The following is a 21,325-nucleotide window of genomic DNA, read 5'->3' as shown; positions in this document are numbered from 1 at the left end:
AACACTGAGCCAAAAGAAATATAGCCATTGCTAGATGTAGTTAGCCACATTCAGCTTGACCTGTTCTGTTAAGATGATGCAACATATACAGGAGCGATTATATCCATGCAGGTAAGTGAGACACATAAAATCACAATGTAATGATGCTTTATATGTCATCTGGGGATAGTTATAAACATTCAACACCATATTTTACCCAGGTGATGTGACAACCAGTCACACAGTCAGCCATGTAAATCAATGGATTGGGATTAACATGTTGAATACTTAATGGCAGCATTGGATTGGGTTATGAAAATAGAACAGGGAGGTTTTACAAACTTTCACACTTCTTATCCTGTTCTTGGACAATCAACATCTGTGTTAACACATTCCATAGTGATTTGACTAATGTGACTAAGTTACCTGTGTAACAATAAATGATGGGACATGCTCCTGACACATTAGGATTGAAGAAGTGGTTTTGATAAGCCTTACAATGGTTCCAATATCACAAAACAGTTCGGTTGGATAAATAAAAAACTTTACAGACACAAATATAAATCAGGTGGCTACAAAATAAAGAACTGTTATACTCTTTTTAATAGTAAAGGTTAGTTGTGCTTTTGTACTTTTACCCTCTTGTGTCACGGCTTCCCCCTCCTGCACAGCCTACACATACTCACCTGTTCTGGTAAATGTTATAAAAATCTTTTTTTAAAAAGGATGCTAAATGCACGCAGGTGTAAAAAATGTAAAAAATTTGATTGTAAAATGTAAATGTATAAAAAATATGATTTTTGATTGCACAAGATTGAATCAGAGATTTACTTCATTCGCTAACTTAAATGAATTATCCACTGCAGTTACAGTTGCATTTACTTAAGTGAACAGTCCAAACTCCTAGTCCAAAAAAAAATCCTTAAAGATGAACTTCAAGCATTAATCCTCTAACTAATATAATGTTTGTTTTTTCTAAGGATTTGTATATCCCTAATAAAAAGGTCACAAGGCAGTGATCCAAACATCCACTATCCAGCACACACAGGCATTGCTACATCATTACATACAATGTAGGATTTGTGCCTGGCTCTGATATACTGCAATGAAGCATTGTCAGCTCCGGAGTTCCCCCTCGGGATTACACAACACTTCCCCCTTATGATATGGAGATGAGTAGAGGGTGATGTGTTGTGTAGTCCTCACGGCTTGTGTAGTCAGGGCAGCCTTGTTACAGAAATTTAGGTGCACACTGGATTTCTTGCACATCAACATGTCTTTTCCTATAACTGCAGCATGGGAAATGTGAATGTATTTTATAGATTTACCCAAAATGGTTTGTTTTTTGCATTTGTTTGCCCAAACCCTCACTAAGCAAGACTGATAATTTTGGGCTTGGGCACAAAAGCATTTTAGGTTTGTTTTCATTATTCATAGATACATAGTTATTCTATATATATAAAAATGGATTTATGTGTGTATGTTCCACCATCACTCGAAAACGCAAGGAGACATCTCAACCAAACTTGCTATACATGACATGACTGAGACTCATGTGACTGCACCTGTCAATTTTGTACAGGGCTGTGCTATATGTCAGAGGTATATTTGGAAATGCATCGCTGATCTTTGTACAGAGTTGTGGTATATGTCAGAGGTATATTTACATGTATGCGTGTATGTATTGCTCAGTGACAGTGTGCTTTTTGCTTACATACTTTATTTGGACTCTTTTACAAATTTCTGGCCTGCAAAAATTCCTTCGAGAAAATGTAAGGCAGTTGGCTAAGTGCAATCAAATGCAAAAAAAATGAAACAGCACCGTAGACAAGAAAATCCAGAGGACAGAAAAAGAAGACTTGCCACGCTGCGCAAGAGAGCTACTACATATAGAGCTTCTAAGACAGTACAACAGCGTGAGACCCGACTACAGGATAACAGAGATAGAGCTACTACATCTAGAGCTTTAGATACAGTACAACAGCGTGAGACCCGACTATAACAGAGATAGAGCTACTACATCTAGAGCTTTAGATACAGTACAACAGCGTGAGACCCGACTACAGGATAACAGAGATAGAGCTACTACATCTGGAGCTTCAGAGACAGTACAACAGCGTGAGACACGACTACAGGATAACAGAGATAGAACTACTACATCTAGAGCTTCAGAGACAGTACAACAGCGTGAGACCTGACTACAGGATAACAGAGATAGAGCTACTACATCTAGAGTTTCAGAAACAGTACAACAGCCTGACACCCGACTACAGGAAATGAGAGAAAGAGCTACTACATCTAGAGCTTTAGAGACAGTACAAAAAAGTGAGACCCGACTACAGGATAAGAGAGATAGAGCTACTACATCTAGAGCTTCAGAAACAGTACAACAGCATAAGGCCTGACTACAGGATAAGAGAACTAGAGCTACTACATAGAGCTTTAGATGCAGTACAACAGTGTGAGACCCGAGTACAGGAAATGAGAGAAAAAGCTACTACATCTAGAGATTCAGAGGCAGTACAACAGCGTGAGACCCGAGTACAGGATAACAGAGATATAGCTACTACATCTAGAGCTTCAGAGACAGTACAACAGCGTGAGACCCGAGTACACGAAATGAGAGAAAGAGCCAGACGATCACGGACTGCACAACATTTTAGCTTAGCATTTGAAGGATTCCACTATGATCCAGATAAAGACTCTTCGCAGCATGCAAGTGTTACTATCGGAAAAATGGAAATGGTTTGTAGTAACTTTTAAGCCAAGAAGTCAAAATCTGAGTCTCCTGGTATTTGCTGCAAAATAGGGAAAGTCAAACTCCGCAAACTGGAAACACCACCACAAAAACTTTGGAATTACACACCAGCAGTCAAAGCATTTTCAGAAAATTCCTAATAACATCAGAAAATACAACTCATGTTTCTGAATGACATCATTCGGTGCCACACCAGTTGTTGCCACACAACAGCCTGGATTTCCATCCACATTCACGATGCAAGGGCAAATTTACCATAAAGCGGGATCATTACCTCCGCTGCCACCAAAATTTCTACAAATATATTTTATTGAAAACAAAAAGATATGCGATGAAAGACATTATTTTAAGCGGGACTTTTAAAGCCAATACCATCAGTATATTTCAAAAATAACAACATTTTATTATTAATTACCATTAAAAACAAACATCATTTCAAATACATCAAACACAATAAAATTGTGGGTGTATATAATGACCTCTCCTTACAGAAAACCCCAAAAAGGGTAAAAATTCTGAATTACTTCTCGACGCTTTTCACGGAAAAAATCTGCTTCTTCAGGAGTAAGGAGAGGAGAAGTCTGATGTTTGTACTTCCAGCAGCCCTCTTATTTAAAATTGTTGCAAGGAAGGAGGTGGTTATAGAGGCGATGGTATATTCAAATCCCTTTTTGCTAATTAGTGAGTAATCTCTTTCAATTTTCAATATAAATCACAGTGATCCTAAATTTCATGTACTTCACTCCTCAAACAGATATACGAACATACAGCCCAACAGCACAACCATGTTCCTATTCCATCGGCTTCCCTTGCAAGTGAGTCAGCCGCTGTTGGTATATCTTAAATAATAATTAAAATAATATTTTAAAGTAATTTATTGAATTGTGTTTTTTGAACTAACTTCTTTTTTTTTTACAGGTTTTCCCACAATGACATTTTGATTCCCCCGCAGTCGTGCAGTCGTGGGAATCCTCCTGTCATTGCGGGATCTCTGAGCACTTGTCCCCCTTCATTACCTGTAGTGCCCGGAGATCGTAGTGGTAATCTGCAGTTCAGTTCCATTGTGACGTCACGTGGGAAACTGAACTGCAGATTACCTCTGCAGTTCCACTACGATCTCCGGGCACTACAGGTGATGAATGGGGACTTGTCCCCATTCATCACCTGTAGTGCCCTGTATTCTTAGATAGAGAAACTCTATCCAAGAATACATAGTAGTAGCACAGCGCAGCAACAGCGATCGCTGTACAGCACTGTATGTGTTGTTAGATGGAGAAACTCTATCCAACAGCACATACAACTAGTAAAGGGCTGCAAGAGCAATCTGATTGCTCTTGCAGCCCTTCAAAGACCCTAAAAAATTCAATGGTGTTCAAATTCGGCATTTGATCACCCTTAGAATTTCTCACTATTCGATCCAATAGCTGTCGAATCAACTAGTGAGATATTCGACTAACACTAGTCTTTAGGCTGGGTTTCAGTTGCTGGGGGGCTCACCTTTATTTTGATGTGGATCATCACTGAAAGGTCAGGGCCCACGCACTACAAATTGGTCGAGGATGGGCTGATATACTGTAGAATAGCCACCAATGGGTAAATGCAGATTTTGCTGATGTTGTAAAACTGAATAGAGAGCTTTGGGTATCTTGATACTGATATGGATACTAAGGGGTGAGGTGTGTGTCCTGAGTGCAGAGAACAGGGGAAAGAATATTGTGTCCCGTGTGTCTGGACTCAATGGGCAATGTCAATGGGGAGGACATAGACAATGTTTAATATATAGTTTGTGTGGTTGGAGAAACTGGAGAGCATGTGCTAAAAGAACAGTCCCATTGAGAAAAGACCAATCTGTGTGCTGAAGTTAGGGTCTCATTGGGAAAAGATCAATCAATGTGCAGGAACTGTGATCAAAGATCAATCAATGTGCAGGAACTGTGATCAAAGATCAATCTATGTGCAGGAACTGTGATCAAAGATCAATCTATGTGCAGGAACTGTGATCAAAGATCAATCTATGTGCAGGAACTGTGATCAAAGATCAATCTATGTGCAGGAACTGTGATCAAAGATCAATCAATGTGCAGGAACTGTGATCAAAGATCAATCTATGTGCAGGAACTGTGATGTCCCAGAAAAAAGCTGATTTGCACAGTGGCAGCTATGGACTGAAAGATAAAACATGTTGGCACTGATTTATTAAAGCTCCCAAGGCTGGAGAGAATACACTTTTATCAGTGAAGCTGGGTGATGCAGCAAACCTGGAATGAATTTCTTCAAAGTCATTTGCTATTTGCTAGCAAATGTTTAGAATCCTGAACCAGATCCATTCCAGGTTTGCTGGATCATTTAGCTTGATAAAAGTATATCTTTCTCTATATATATATGTACATATAGCACTGATAAAAGTGTATTCCCTCCAGCCTTGGAGAGCTTTAATAAATCAGGCCCATTGTCTTCAGCAGACTTTTCTAAACTATGTTTAAAATATATGAATTATTTATATATATAGTTGTAAATGTACCCATCAGGATTCACCCAAAATTATGTTTTTTATCTTAGGATATACCTTATGCGTGTACTTGTCTAGCAGCCTTCTAAAATGTTTACCGTTAAAGTATAACTCTAGCAGGAAAACATTGAATAAACAAATGAAATACATAAAAGGAAGTTGCTCCACCTAGCTAGAGCATTGTATTACTGTCCGTCCAATTCTAAAGGTTAATAACTAGTGAGGCTGAATATCTACCTAATAAATACCACCTACAGGCCTGGTCCCTTCACCAGGGTGTGTACAGTTTAACTAAATACAGAAGACCAATAGGCTCATCTCTTGATATTTGTTCACAAATTTGCAATGTTGCAAAACTGACCAGCTCCTTGTGAGGTTTCTCAGTTTGAGCTCTGCTTAATTGTGAAAATAGGAGAAGATGGCAACAACCTAAACCAGGGGTGTCAAACTCTGGCCCGCGGGCCAAATCTGGCCCCCAATGCCTTTTTTTGGCCCCCAAAGAGTTACGAAAATGAACTACGTCTGGCCTGCCCGCCTGCGTTACCACCTCACTTAATCATTTTCAATACATGCAATACATAGACATTATTCCTGTAAACCCATCATGTGACACAAAGCCTAGGCAATGATCACGTGGTGTCTGACTTCATTGGGGCATTGGGTTTGTTTCAATCCATTAGAGACTGCAAAGTGTAAAATTTAGTGTCAGACAAACTTGTGATGTGAGAGGATGAACACACAGGCTGCATAGATAGATAGAAATTAATCTTTTCAACCATATGTTGAATTATTTGTTTCTTTTCATACCAGGATCCTATACAATAATGATTTACTGTACAAAATTTACAGAGAAGCAGAGTTATCACACTAAAGCCTCAAATAGATATCAGATTTCTGTAACTGGAAATTATCTTTCATGATCATTTCCAGTGACAGGAGAATAAATGAGCACTGTACACACAGCGGATAGGAAAATAGAGGCAGATTGGTGAATAACATTGAAAGAGTGCTGAATACATGTTCCAGAGTTGGATTCGTCTCATCTGACATATGTATGTAGTTTTTGTTCTGGACTACATAACACTTTTTTTTGTCTCCTCTATAACTTATATGGAAAATGTTTTGTAGTTTACAGATATTGCAATGAAACAGTCAGCGGAGAACACAGAAAGATCATCAGCTCCCAGTTTTGTGAAAGGGTCAACAGGTATTTTGAAAAAAAAGTATTTATAAAAAAAATATAAATATTATATAAAAAAAATATTTGCACATTTACAATGCTTTGGACCAGAATAGTAATTTTACTACAGTAAAAAATGAATACGAATATTATTATGAAAATATGAAATACATACTTTTTATCTCCACACATTTGTTTCTAAAACTAACACTGACAATAAAAGAAAACCATTTCTGCATGTGTATATGTCTTTTTGTCAATGGTTTGATGAGTTATTATCAACAAAGCAAAACCTTTACTTTGTTTAGACAAAAAATAATACAAGTGATATTTTCATATTTTAAATAATACAAATTTATTTATGAATCAGTAAGCCCATTGTTAATTGTATTTATCAGCGAATTGCAGAAAGTTAAGTATCACAGGGCCAGTTTACACATTACCATTCTAGCACATATGCATTAACGTTCAATTTGAATGATTTGCCAACGCACCACAATGTTGGCAACAAACAATACGTGTACTAGGGGCGGCGTGTTTGCATGTACTTTTAGTGTTTGTGTGCATTTCCTCCAGACACTCTGCCTGACTGTGGTAATGCCATATGACTATGGTAGGGACATTAGATTGTGAGCTCCTCTGAAGGAAAGTTAGTGACATGACTGTGGACTTTGTAAAACATTGTGTAATATGTTGGTGCCATTAAAATACAATATTAGAATAATATTAATAATAATAGCACTGCAATGTGCTAGTGCAAATAATATGTGTTGATATGCATTGTGGTAATGACCACATAACAAGTGTAAGTGGGCCCTTAAACTAAGCACACTAACCTACCCCTACTAACTCCCGTATACCCATGGTATTCAATCCCAGAATATGTATAGGCTATGGTGAACCTGGAATTCTCACAAAAGCTCTCATATACCTCAGTACTGCTACCAACATCTACAGCCCAGGCCTGTTGGAACATATTTGAAAATCTGTGTATATGTTAAAATGTATTGCAATATATTGCAGTGGTTAGCACTCTGGCCTTTGCAGCTCTGGGTCCTAGGTTCAAATCTCGGCAAGGACACTATCTGCATGGAGTTTGCAGGTTCTCTCTTTGTCTGTGTAGGTTTCCTCCGGGTACTCTGGTTTCTTCCCACATTCCAAAAACATGCAGTTATGTCAATTGGTTTCCCCAAAAAATTGACTTTAGACTGTAATAATGACATATGACTATGGTAGGGATATTAGATTGTGAGCTACTTTGAGGGACAGCTAGAGACACGACTATGGACTTTGTACAGTGCTGCCTAATGTCAGCACTATTTAAATACTGTGTAATAATAGTAACAGTAAAGATGTACAGTAGTAATCCATATGGACAGTTTTTAAGTTACAATATATAGTGGGTAAAACAATTCACAATAAATTCTAATTTGATGCTCTGGACTGATGAATTGGCGTAAGACCAATGTGGTTCCTATCTTCAAAAAGGGAGCAAAGTCATTACCAGGTAACTACAGACTGGTTAGTTTAACGACCATAGTTGGAAAGGTCCTAGAGAGTTTGATAAAGAACCGCATAGGGTTTTCTAGAATAGAGTATAGAGTTTCTGCTAGAAAATAATATTATAAGTGATAGTCAGCATGGCTTCAAGAAAGACACAGAAGTTGTCAAACAAATGTACTCTCTTTTTATGAGGAAGTAAGTAAACAGGTAGACAGTGGAGTGGCAGCTGATATAGTGTACTTGGACTTTGCTAAAGCATTTGACACTGTACCCCACAGACGGTTAATATGGAAGTTAGGGTCAATAGGTTTATAAAAGTCAATCTGTAAATGGATAGAGAACTGGCCTAAAGATCGCATCCAGAGAGTTATAATTAATGATTCATACTCTGAATGGTCTAAGGTTATTAGTGGTGTACCCCAGGGTTCAGTGTTGGGACCTTTACTGTTTAACATCTTCATAAATGATATAGAGTTTGGGTTTAAAAGTACCATTTCTGTGTTTGCAGATGACACCAAACTATGTAATAGAATTAAGTCCATACAGGATGTCTATAATGTACAAGAAGACCTGGATGTACTGTTTGATTGGGCAGCCAAGTGGCAAATGACATTTAATATAGATAAATGTAAAGTTATGCACTTGGGGGCTAACAACATCCATGCTTCATACTGTCTAGGGGGAATACATTTGGGGGAGTCAGAAATGGAAAAGGATCTGGGGGTTCTGGTGGATCATAGACCTAATAACAGCATGCAATGCCAAGCTGCAATATCTAAAGCTAGTAAAGTACTTTCTTGTATTAAAAGAGGAATAGACTGCAGAGATGGAGACATAATCCTGCCCCTGTACAAAGCATTGGTCAGACCACATCTGGAATATGCAGTCCAGTTTTGGGCACCAGTTCACAAAAAGGACATTGTGGAATTGGAGAGAGTGCAGAGAAGGGCAACTAAACTAATAAAAGGAATGGAGGAGCTCAGCTATGAGGAGAGATTAGCTGAACTGAATCTATTCTCCCTTGAGAAGAGACGTATAAGGGGGGATATGATCACCCTGTATGAATATATAAACGATCCATATAGAGAACTCTCTTCCCAATTATTCACTTTGAGATCATTACAAAGAACAAGAGGGCACTCGTTGCATCTGGAGGAAAAGAAGTTTAAGCTCCGGATAAGGAAGGGGTTCTTCACTGTAAGGTCTGTGAAAATGTGGAATCGGCTCCCTCAGGAAGTAGTTTCAGCAACTACTATAGATTGCTTTAAGAAAAAGCTGGATGATTTCTAGAAGCACAGAATGTAACTGGGTATTAAAGATTTAAAGTAAAATTAATGGTGACTGTTGGTCCAGAGAACATACGATTGCCTCATAGAATCAGGAAGGAATTTTTTCCCCTGTTGAAGCAAATTGTACCCGGGGTTTTTGCCTTCTTCTGGACCAACTATGTCTTATAGGATTTTATATCTGGGATATGTTTATTATGTAACTTTTGGTAGAACATTTTGGTGGGTAGGCTATTTTGATAGTACACTACATGCAGAGTATTTATATAATGAAAATAGTACTTGCAATTGTCAATGTTCTTTCAAGCTTCTAACTTGAACACAGTGGAAATCAGCAGAGACGCAGTTGGACAGGTAAATATATTTCTGAGTTACAAGTCCATAAACACTTGTGAAGAATTTGTTGAAATGTCAAGTTAGTGTAATCAGACAGAATAACAGAAGAGTGTTTTGTACCTACCAGGATTACAGCAGAATTAAGTACTGTCTGTGGTACTTTTTCTTATTTGCACTAACAGTTATATTTTCAAGACCAGCATTCCTGGGTCACTCCGACGTCTCTAGTCCAAGCAGTACCTACTACAAAAAGTCTTATTGTAAAGCTACGTAGACACATCCAACGATTTTCACTCGATATTCGGCTCAGGGCTGATATCGGGCGAGAGTCTGGCACCAGTCGTCCATCGTCCGAACAACCGTGCTGGCGGATCCACAGACGATGGACGACTAACGATCCTAGTGCAAGGGAAGGGGGAGAGCGTGCAGCAGGGTGCCACTCATCATTCTCCCCCTCCCCTCTGCATAGAGCAGAACGGTGCTGTATGTACAACATTCGTTCATGCATCGTGCAATAATAGTTGTTGGAAAGGATCGTGAAAGATCCTTTCCAACGACTATTATTGCACGTGTGTATGTGGCTTAAGAGTTTAGGAATTCTAACTTCTACCATGATGTCTTCAGACAATAAAAATGTTCCAAATGTACTACACATGATTGTACACATTGTTCAACAAATTGTACTGTAAGTAAAGATAAGATTACACTGTAAGAAGATTTTACCCCATCTTTTGGCAAGAACTTTAGTAGGATTGTATAGCGAGCTCTGTATTATAAGGCCAGGGGCTGATTCAGCTTCTGGGTCTAGTGCTGGGTTTCGGGAGTCACTGACAGACCGTTCTCTCATTATTAGGACCCACCGCAGCCAGTCACACAGGTTAAAAGGGCAGCAGGGACGCAAATGTTTATACATAAGCTAAGGGTGTCACAGTGCAGTGCAATAAATGTGTTTTATTCACAAGACTGGCTGTACAGAATTACAATTCCTTGGCTGGTAAAAGAGTACACATGTATCTATTTCAAATGTTTACTTAGCTGTTTGCCTGAAGTTAGTGCCAAATATAACTTTATTTTCAATGATAAACTTTTTACAAAACAAAAACTTTCTGTATATTAATTAAGGCGGTTTGTGCTCCTCATGTTGTGCTTGTATGTATTCTGTTCTTGGCATTCATGAGATGCCCCTGAGGAGCTCCAAGCATTGGGTGACACCACCCCTTCCCCAACACTTTAAACCAAAGTTTCCCAAACTTTTTACCATGGGGGAACCCTTGACATAACTTTCAGGTCTTCAGGTAACCCCGACTATAATTACTTTATACACAGATCGCAGTATATTAGTGTGGTGGTCAGTAGGAAGAATTCCTCTTAGATTGTTGACCATTGGGAAGAATCTCTCCCTTATAGGTAAATAAAAATATCATCAGCTAAATTGACAAATAGCTCCAACAATATGTGTGGGCTGATTTAATAAACGAGGTAAAAATCTTCACTCAAAAAAAATTAGAATTTTCTTTAATTGACTGGATACTTGAAATGATTATTCACACAATCATGGAGTTAAGATTCCCAATTTTAGTAAATTATCCTTATTAAAATGCAAGGATGGAAATGTGTGGCGGGAACGCTCACTCATCTGCAGAAGTGTTGGAGACAAATGCAATCAGTATGCTACTTTAAAGCGTAACTAAAAGGAAAAACTTTTCAAAGTTTTTAGGCAGATTAATATTGCAGAAAGGTGATGTCCCTTCTTCATTAAGCACCTGCCTGATTGTTTCAGGAACTGTCAATGGGGGAATTGTGCGTGTGCAGCCCAGCATTGGTTGCCAGAATACCTGGCAATTACAACTTCCTTTGTGCTTGTTAGGCGCAATGACTTCAATGTCCAGCCAATCAAGATAGCTGAGGATTGTATCTGGGAATAGAAGAAGGAAGAAGATGGTTGCGCCTTAAGACGGAATGGGGAAAGGTGAGTATAGAGGGTTTAGTTCCACTTTTTCTATTAGGAAAGATTGTTCCCTACCAGCAATCTGCAAAGAAAGACTTTAAATGTAAGCAGTGGTCTCTCTTCAGAGGTTTGACACAAAACTTTAACAAGCAGGAAGAGTCACACTATGTACACATGCTAAATGTAGGTAGCTGAAAACAATCCTTTAAGATTTTTTCTAGCAACAGAGGAACAAATTGAAAACACAGCACTACTCGGGGTCTATAGAGAGGGGCAGGGAATTTGAGGAAGGCACCCTGTTGTGTCTCTGATTTCACTGCGCAATGTACACACCTCCCACAGTGTGCATTAGAAGCTGGAACAACTCAAATAAAGATCAAATTATTTTTTAAACCTCACCTTATTATTTATTGGATTGTGTTCTATTATTCTTGGATCTCAGGCTCACATGTATGAAAAGCACCCTGTTGGCCCCTCCTACCAGCCATGATCAGTCTGATTTGCATACAAAAGTACAGAAAAAATGTAATGACATTACGGATAATAAATCAGATAACCATGGAAAGCAAATAGCTAAATCTTCACCCTTATATGCAATAATCTACAGCAAAGGTTTCAAACACAAGGCCCGGGGGCCGAATCCGGCCCGTCTGGGCATTTTATGTGGCCCGCGGTGACTGTGCCGCATCCAAGTGCCTGACATTTGCAGGCAGAAGGACCCCGTCCCAGAAAGCTAGGTAGAAACATGGCGGTCCACACAAGTGCCTGACCGGGCTGCAGGCAGAAGGACCCCAGTTGCTTCTTCACACTCCCGCCGGGACCCAGCAGAAAGCACGGCTGTACCAGAGTCCCGATTCTGCTGCCAGTAGTATGGTGCTGGTGCTCCAGGTATGGAATCTCAGTGGGATGATAGCAATGTCTCCAGAGACACCGGCCTCCACCCCAGACATCTGGTCAGAAAACAAATAGGTGAGCAATTCTTAATTTCAAATATAGAATTATAGATAAATGTATTAAAAACCTGTTGAGTTTGTAATTTACCTATTTTGCTTAGAGTTCGTTTTGCACTTATTTTCAGAACATGATTAATACACGAGGATGGGGTGTGATATGATGTCTCAGGGTGAGGAAGGATCTATACTTCTACTAACGCTATGGATCTGAAAAAAAACTTCCCCCCCGCCACTCAGCCTGTGTTTTAGATTTTAGCCCTGTGATTAGATTTTGACACCTCTGATCTACAGGATCATCTAGATCATGGTCGCCAACCTTTTGGGTTCCACGGACCACTAAAATACCGGCTCCTGAACGCACATGCGCGGGGAGCCGGGTGTCACTCAAAGGGGCAGAAACCTCCCCTATAGTGATGTCATGATTACATAACCCTGCCTACTCACCCTTCGCAGATCTGAGCCTGGGATGGGAGTGTGGGCGTGTTGTGTCCTGGGATACAGCCCCCACCTCCCTGAGCCTAGGAACTGTACAGGGGATGTGGTCTGCAACTCTGGCCCCTGCGTCCCCCCAGCGGGGTCCTTCTCCTGACCCCGCACTGGGGATGCACTGACCAGAGCCGCGGACCCCTAAAAAAAGAAAGTTACAAATGTAAAACATTATTTAGAAAGGATGATTATTTAGGCAGGGCTCAGACCTTCCATTTCCCAGAAGTTTGTATTGTTGTTTGAATAATATTCTTGTCGGAATAGAAACAAAGCTGCCAATGTTGACCTTGAACAATGTTTACAATCTGTGCCATCAACCTGGTCAAGGATTTACTCCAGAAACTGACTGGTCAGACTTCACTTGATACGAGATCATTGACCTTTTAAGAAATTAAAGCAGCCTGAAAGTTTGCACATTTATATCAGTAATTGCAGGGTCCTTATTTATTTATTTTGGCACAGCTAACTTTACACTTGGTGTTAACATGCATGTTAAACAGCCTCTTGCAGTCTATTAAAAGTCAGTGCAACAAAGCGACAACACAAACACATATTGGAGACATAGGGACTGATTTATTAAAGCTCTCCAAGGCTGGAGAGGATACTTTTGTCAGTGAACCTGGGTGATCCAAAAAACCTGGAATAGTTCTGGTCCAGGATTGAAAACATTTGCTAGCAAATTAATTTTGAAGAAATCCATTCCAGGTTTACTGGATCACCCAGCTTCCCTGATGAAAGTGTATCTTTTTCAGCCTTGGAGAGCTTTAGTAAATAAGGCCCATCATTTTAACTTTGGCATTGAGCTTCTGATCACCAGGTATTTTTTAAAATTAATTCTGAGGACTCGGATGTATTGAAAATTAGAACTTAACATATTCCATTAGGCACACAATATTCTGCTACTGGACCGTATTACTGGGCTTTGTATCCATGAATGTCAGAGAGAATGTTGTTGTTAATGTTATTCTGAAAATGCCAGTTGACTGGCTGTTGTTGGTGCACTTGAATTCTTGTTCAGGGATGGTAAGGAACTAACACCCTCAAACACAAGAGCTAAACCAAAGTAATCTTTGTGTTGTCTTCATGTGTACTATAAATGTCAGGTGACTTTTAGGACCGGAATATTTTGTGAAGTTGTTCTTGTTACATAGATTTGTTAATAACAAGATATTGTATCCTGAAATACCTGCAACAGGTCATGTTTTCAGGATTAGGCCCGATTCAATTTTAAATATTAAACTGTAATTATAAAGGGCCAACATATTACGCAGTGCTGTACATTAAATAAGGGCTGCAAATGACAGACAGTGACACAGGAGGAGAGGACCCTACCAAGAATAAAATGTAAATAGGTAAGTTCAGGTTCATTGATATTCCTGGACGTTACTTACTGTATAATAAAACTATTTTGTATTTACCGGACATGACTTCACCTTACTCTCCACCATAATAAGTTAGTCCCTAAACATTAAAAACCATGTATATATGAGTACGACAAACACAGAAAAACAGGATTCCTGATTTTATTTTTAGATTCTTAATTACAAAGGATCACGTTTCACCATTTCTAACTATAAAACAAAATACATGTTTAAGCCAGACAATAACCATAAAACTTTTTTTTTAGAAGAGAAGGAAAAAGTTAAACATTGCCAGGTGTTATGTCCCTAAACCCCCACAAAGGAAATTTCTGCTCACGTTTTACCATGGGGAGAAGTGGTCAGGACAAGGATCAGATATTCACTATAACATTCCCTCCTGCAGAATCTACCAGACTCATGTGTCTGTCAGTGGCAGTCATTGATTCTCCATCTTTGTGTATTAGAGTAGGGAAAGTAATATAACTTTGTTGGTTATCACGGCTATCTGCCTTCTTTTCTGGTCTTGGTGTCACAGGGATAAAGTGTCTACCGTAGGGTGATCTTTCAAATGGAATCACACACAACAGTATAAGAATGGCAGATTGGTCTAACCTTTCCCCAGTCCATACAAAATTAAAAAAAAAAGTTTTAGCTTAGGTCAGGCTTTAAATAATAGTTTCTAACACGACTAACAAAATCCTTTCCCTACTTAAAATGAATGTATTTAAATAAAATAATAGCAACCTACTAGTCAAAAGCTTTTCCTAGCTTTATACAGTGAACATCTCTATTATTGTGTGTGCGTTTTGTATTTTGCTAGTTAACAAAGTGCTAGTTTTTAAATTACAATGTACTTATTTGAAAGTATATTACTGTGAATTAAGAGAAAAAAAACATCTCTTATAAGAAAACCCGTCCTGCAAACCCCCATTGTAGTAGTAAGTTCTCGTGCCTTTTTATGTGCTGCCTCTGCTGCAAAGTTTTTGGGAACAAAATGAAATGAACTTTTACTAGAAGTCGGTGCTTGTACACTTTCAGACTTATCCCTATCCCCAGATGACAGCGGCTATGACTTGTTACCGTCTGGACCCAGCACAGAATTAGCACGGTGTGTAGAGGTCGTAGCATGCCCAGAGGTGCTGCAGTGGTGACATGAGGATACGGCAATGGGTGCCTATTATACAGCAGGGGTTTGTTGTTGTTTTTTTTTCCTGGCAGGTGTGCTTTACGAAACACATGGATATTTATACATAAAAGCATCTAAAATAACCCTCTGTGGTACTCATATGAACCAATCTGCCACTTTATTTAATGCTTCTGAAGGATAATAAAGCTGACTGGTTGCTCAGAACATCACAGACAGTTGCTTAGGATACTTTCATGCATAATGCCTACGTTTCTAGACTTAAGACAAAACAACCAAAATATTATTTAAAATGAGCTGCAGTTGTAGTTGATCGATCTTACACACAATAATGGTGTCACAACATATTCTAGGACCTGTCACAAATACAGATAATGATATGGGGGACCTGACACATAAAGAATTATCCATATGATGAATATGCAATTTAATGTACAACAATACTAAAACAGCAAAGTCAGGTAATAGAATCGGAGACCTGTTACTTTAGTTTTTAATTAGCTTTGTTTGCTTATATAACCCCTTTCTATAGATTTAGTGCGAAGTCTAATTAAAGTTACTGAAATAAAAATTTCCTGGTACAGCCTAATAACAATGGCTATTATTCCATTATATTCTAGTACAGCAGTATTCATTTCCAGCGGTCACACCTGCACCTCTATATCGGACCCCTCCCCGCCCCAACAAAAAACAAAATGTTTCCATCTCTCATATTTGGATCAACACTCCCAAATGTTATATTCAGATTATTTAGCCACTGTTACACCATAGCCAAAAGTGTCTTCAGCGTCTTCTACCTAAACTACAAGTTATATGTTACAAAAATGAATACAGAAAATGCTATTTTTAAAACCCCCTTCACAAATATTAAAACAAACAAGATGAAAATATGTACATAAAGACAGAATTGTCCTTGGGAATTATCGGTTTCTTATTTAGAAAGTTGTACTGGAGGAGAAAAGGTTAAAGATTATAAAACTATGTACAGAGCTGTAAGGAGCTGTCCACAAACTAGATGAGCTTTGTTCACTTCTTTCTTCCGGATTTCTTTGGACTGGCTTTGGCCTTGGGTTTGGATGGTTTGCCTTTCTTCACCTTTGATGCTTTTACAGGTTTGGCTTTCACAGTCTTTGTCTTTTTGACTTTTTTAGGCGATGGTGCTGGTTTTTTCTTTATCACCTTCTTGGCTTTCTTCTCGGGCACTTTGGGCTTCTTGGCTTTGGCTGGAGACTTGGCAGCCTTTTTCGGTTTTACCGCTTTTTTCGGAGTTGGCGCTTTCTTGACCTCCTTCTTAGGCTTCTTAATTGGTTTCTTAGGCTCTTCAGACTTGGCCAACCTGAAGGATCCTGAAGCCCCGACACCCTTGGTCTGCTTGAGGGTTCCAGAGGTGACCAGCCTCTTAATTGAGAGCTTGATTTGGGAGTCGGCATTGTCCCCCACTTTGTAGTGATTCTTGATGTACTTTTGGATTGATTGGCGTGAAGAGCCGGAGCGACTCTTCTCTGCCTGGACGGCGGCCAGGATCATGTCCGAGTACTTTGGGTGGTCGTTTCCCTTTTTGGAAGCCCTAGATCTCTTGGGTTTGGCAGCCGGTGCGGATGATGAGTTTTCCGTCATGTTTGCTTTTATTGCAGATGCTTCAAATCACAAAAACTTTCCTGACAGCCGGGCAATTCTTTTGTCTCAATTCCAGACTCTTGTCACTGGCAGGGAAGAATGGAATGGCCACCTGGAAATATGCTTTATAAAGACTTCTAAACTGCTGAGCTTCAAGATATCCGATTATTATTCCAATTCTTCAGTTATATTGTAGTAAGGGATTCTTCAACACGTAGCAAAGTCAATGTAGTTTGCACCTGTCTCAGGTCCTCCCTCCTGTCAGTCAGTTTTAATATTTCCGTATGATTTCTGTGTGTGTTTTCCTTGTTGTGCTTGTGTCAGGTATCTCCTCAGCTGTCTCTCTATGCTGCTCGGCGACAGTCACTAACACTCTTTCTCTCAGAGCCTTCCCTCCCTCTGATAGCCCCTCCCGCAGGTTCCCGCCTTTTATTTGCTGAGGTCGGACCGAGTTGAAGACTGTCGGCTGCGGGCGGGAAGAGGCAGACATGGCGCCGCTCCTCAACTATCTGTGTTTCTTCGCGCACACAAAGTGTCCATTCCCTGAGCTCTCAGGCGCTCCGCCAGTCTCGTATCCATAGTCCCCGTCAGCTCAGTCCTTGCTCTCTCACACCCTCCTGTCTCACAGTCCCTGGTCTCCCCACAGCCCGCGTGAGAGCCCCGAAAAGTGCCATGGTGTTGCTAAAATCACACGCATTTCGTCCATTCTGGCCCCTGTATATCGGCCCCTAGGGGCCCTTTCGAAATGAGGCTTTGGCAGGGAAAAGCTGCATCCCTGAGCCAGCAGTAGGGTTCATAAAAAGACAGCTATGTCCTCTGTGGCTGATACTGGGGCGAGCAGAAGCGACCCCAACTAACACAGAGACGTGGGAGCTCAGTATGTCCGTCAGGGAGAGGGGGGAGGGTCTGGAGCCCTCCTGGGGGACATAGCAACAGCATGGGGTACACCCCAAGCCCTCTCATACCAGCACCCCCAATTTCCCCAAGGTAGCCAGCTCCTGGGGGCACCTGCCAGCTTTTTGCAAAACTTTTCAACAGACTTTTGTATTGTTTAAATGCTGTTACTACTGTGCTGAGGGGACAACTTTCATACAAAAGGGGTGCACAGCATTACCATGCTGCCAACACTTATTGGGGTGTAAGTATTCCCTTCAAATGGTCATAAAATGCTCAAATCTCTGCCAAAATGACATAAAAACATTGTGTCTGACATATGTTCCCAGGTCATAAACAAGCTAGGGAAGACCTGCATAATACATGTATTACAAGCAAACCTAACAAAATAAAGTATATATGTATTATATGAATCTGTATTATAGAAATATTTGTTCAGCTTGAAGACAAGTATGAGCTCTCATGTTCCTAACATTGCCCTAAATGCCCATCAGCAATCATCTATTCCTGGAATCATACAGCTTTATGGGTTTGGGGTGTAATTTACAAAAAAGAAAAACAATTCTTTGCAGGAAAACATCATTCAGCATTCCATCTGGCTTTAGAAAACAAATGCTGCAAGCTTGATATTTAATGTCACAATGATGGGTGTTATTGTCCCAATGATAGGTGTTATTGTCATGCAGTATGATGATAACACATGTGCACTGTGTGCCTGTAATCATGGTGCAGATTATCATTATTTATCACAACATATACATAAAGGATGTGTGTGTGTGTGTGTGTTTTAAAAACAATACACATAGAGGACGTTTAATCTCAGCCCCCTGGATAAAGGGATGAAACAGATTTTAAAGATGTCAGACCCTTAAATTGTTTTGCCAAAAGCATTGCAGCTCGGATCGCCATCTTGCTGGAGGGAGTTGCTACTATTTCCATCTCCTTCCATTCCAAAAACACAGCCAAGTTTTATACAATCACCTGAGCTCCTATGGAGAGGGAAGTGTACATGAATGTTGCTATGAAAATCTAGCTATGTAATCCTTAGGCTGGAGAGATACTAACAAATCATCTCGTGTTTCTTCTGCAGCAGGGTTCTGGCACTTTACTTTAATATCTTCATATATCATTCCTAAAACATAGGAATACATCATTGTATCCATAACATTCTCATGTAGTGGGCTGATGATTGCTGGTCAGATAATATTCTGCATTTCTTCATGTTTTCATATTCATAGTATCATTTCTTGGTGATGTCAAGGCATTTTTGTTTTTTGCTTTCAGAGCTGCCTGCAGGTTGATTTCAATGACCTGCAGACCATTAGGAGCTGCATTTACCAAAGCTGGAATAAATACATGAAAGTGCCTATATTTAAAAAAATATATATTTACTAATATACTCTTATTATGCACCTTAATTATGGGGAGGACACAGCACCTAAACCTTAAGGTGGAACTCCAACTAGAGCATTTTTATTAGTCTCCAATAGGGTGTGGAAAGCTTTGAACCTTACATTTTTTTAGCTCTTTGTATTCCTTTTGGGGAGATGAACTTGGAGGATAGTTAAAGCTGCACACCTCACAGAGATGTGACCACAGAGATGGCACCAGGCATCAATGACAAACAATTAGACATCAAGTCACCAGCACTCGAAATAAAGAAACGCAAATTAGCACATATCTGTTCGGGGTACAAGTTGGGGTTTTGGGGGGTGCGAAGAAAAAAAAAATATATGCAATGGAAAACCCATAGCACTCGAGTGCTTACCCCAAGATGTCATACTGATATCATATCCTTGCCATTTACAAATTCGAATTTTCTTACAATTGTTTTCTTTATGATTGATCATTTGTTATTTGATTTGAATATTTAGGTATTCCAGTATGTAAATTGTGTCTTTTTTTGCCCATAGGAAAGGGTCTGCCGAGCCCCGGATTGTTATTTACACCCTGAACAAATGCTGTGACTGGCATCTCTTTTATTCGAATGATGGTGATTTATTATCTTATCCTTTTAGGGAGATTTCGTCTCACATTCTTGTCTGGAAACACAACCGGAAGTAAAAGTTAATTTCTGGAACTAGAATTCTCTTTGGTGATAATTATCACATTTTAGATTCCCCATTGCCTATGTTTCCTGGTGAGGATAGTTACCTGAAAAAGAAGTGTTTAGTAATCTTCAAATTAGAGGAAGAAAGCTAGAGGAAGAAATTGCAATCTAAAAAGCTTCTAAGCATTCCCAACCCTGTTGAAAAAAAAAGTCTAGAGTATCAGAAGCCTATATCAAGAACAAACTGTTAATATTAGTGGAAAATAGAGTGGGTAAGGGCTACTTGGGCTCCAAGAGATTTCCTCTCAATTCCTGTTTGGAGGACATTTAGTGTACAGGAAGGAAGAAAAACTCTCCAGACAGAGATCAAAATGCCGGAGGGGGGCAGATTCCATGTCAGAGCTGATGTCTGTGTCCCTGTTGCAGATTTCCCTTATGCCCTGCGTAGTAAATCAATGGACAGAAAGTCCATCCTACCAGAGTCTTCCTACCAGAGCCCTTAGAACACAGTAAAACCCAGATTAATATTTCTTCCTTAACATGTCCACCTATAACATACATTTACTAAACATATATTTTTCAAATTTATGGTCTGTCGTTGTTGTGCATTGAGTACATGTAAAATACATTTAGGGTTTGCTTCTCTTCATTCTCCAAAAAGTGACGTTCCAAATATTAGCTATGTACTAAAACTAATGTTTTCCTTTAATGGAGTCCCTTTACCATTTTCATGCAGTTTATTAGGAATATGTTTTTATACCCAAATGTCCATGAACAACGTTGTATAACGTAAGGAAAATTTTACACAAGGTTAACATGAAAATTACAGCAATACAAGGACCTACAAGCTTTAGAAAAGTGAAATTGCAAGTTGCCCCCTCAATGGGAAAACCACACATATCTATCTCTCCCAGACTGATTCATTCTGTAAGCTGGGCTGTTCATTACATTCTTCTAACAAAAGTGTTTATTATCTTAATAGTTGCTATTTGAAAAGTCACTACTAAGTTTCATAGTTCTTTTTCTTTAAGGTATTCCTATACAAATATGCATATGTAATTGAACAGTTTTCAAAATATATTTTTAGTCCAAGGGATTATGACCAGTGTCAATTTGTTGTATACAAGGCATGTAATGAATAGCACAGTGTACATAGCTTTGACGTTTTTGGTACAGAAAAGGTGCAGAAAATTGCTTTGGTACATTTTTTTAACAGTGAAAAACTGCACCATTTCATCGGTGGTCAGTTAGAAAATGTTTGAGAGTAGTGGTCAGGGCCACGGGTGGCCAATAGAGAAGTGTGGTAAAGTGGTGACAATCA

At 39.4% G+C, this 21,325-nt stretch overlaps 1 protein-coding gene across 1 annotated transcript; it reads right to left on the bottom strand.

Annotated features, from left to right (window-relative positions):
• Positions 1-14,445: 14,445 nt before the first annotated feature.
• Positions 14,446-17,473, bottom strand: H1-0 (H1.0 linker histone). The gene has a single exon (XM_072421123.1). It carries the CDS (start codon positions 17,058-17,060, stop codon positions 16,470-16,472), a length of 591 nt encoding a protein of 196 aa, XP_072277224.1. The 5' UTR covers positions 17,061-17,473; the 3' UTR covers positions 14,446-16,469.
• Positions 17,474-21,325: the final 3,852 nt, after the last annotated feature.

The sequence above is a fragment of the Pyxicephalus adspersus genome, chromosome 8, assembly GCF_032062135.1.
Source record: "Pyxicephalus adspersus chromosome 8, UCB_Pads_2.0, whole genome shotgun sequence".
NCBI lineage: Eukaryota > Metazoa > Chordata > Amphibia > Anura > Pyxicephalidae > Pyxicephalus > Pyxicephalus adspersus.
Note: the sequence above shows the minus strand (reverse complement) of the source record. Positions and strands in the feature narration are given on the sequence as shown.

What these genes read in the sequence shown, in the direction of transcription:
- H1-0 (XM_072421123.1), bottom strand. Translation starts at nt 17,060, where the DNA reads ATGACGGAAAACTCATCATCCGCACCGGCTGCCAAACCCAAGAGATCT.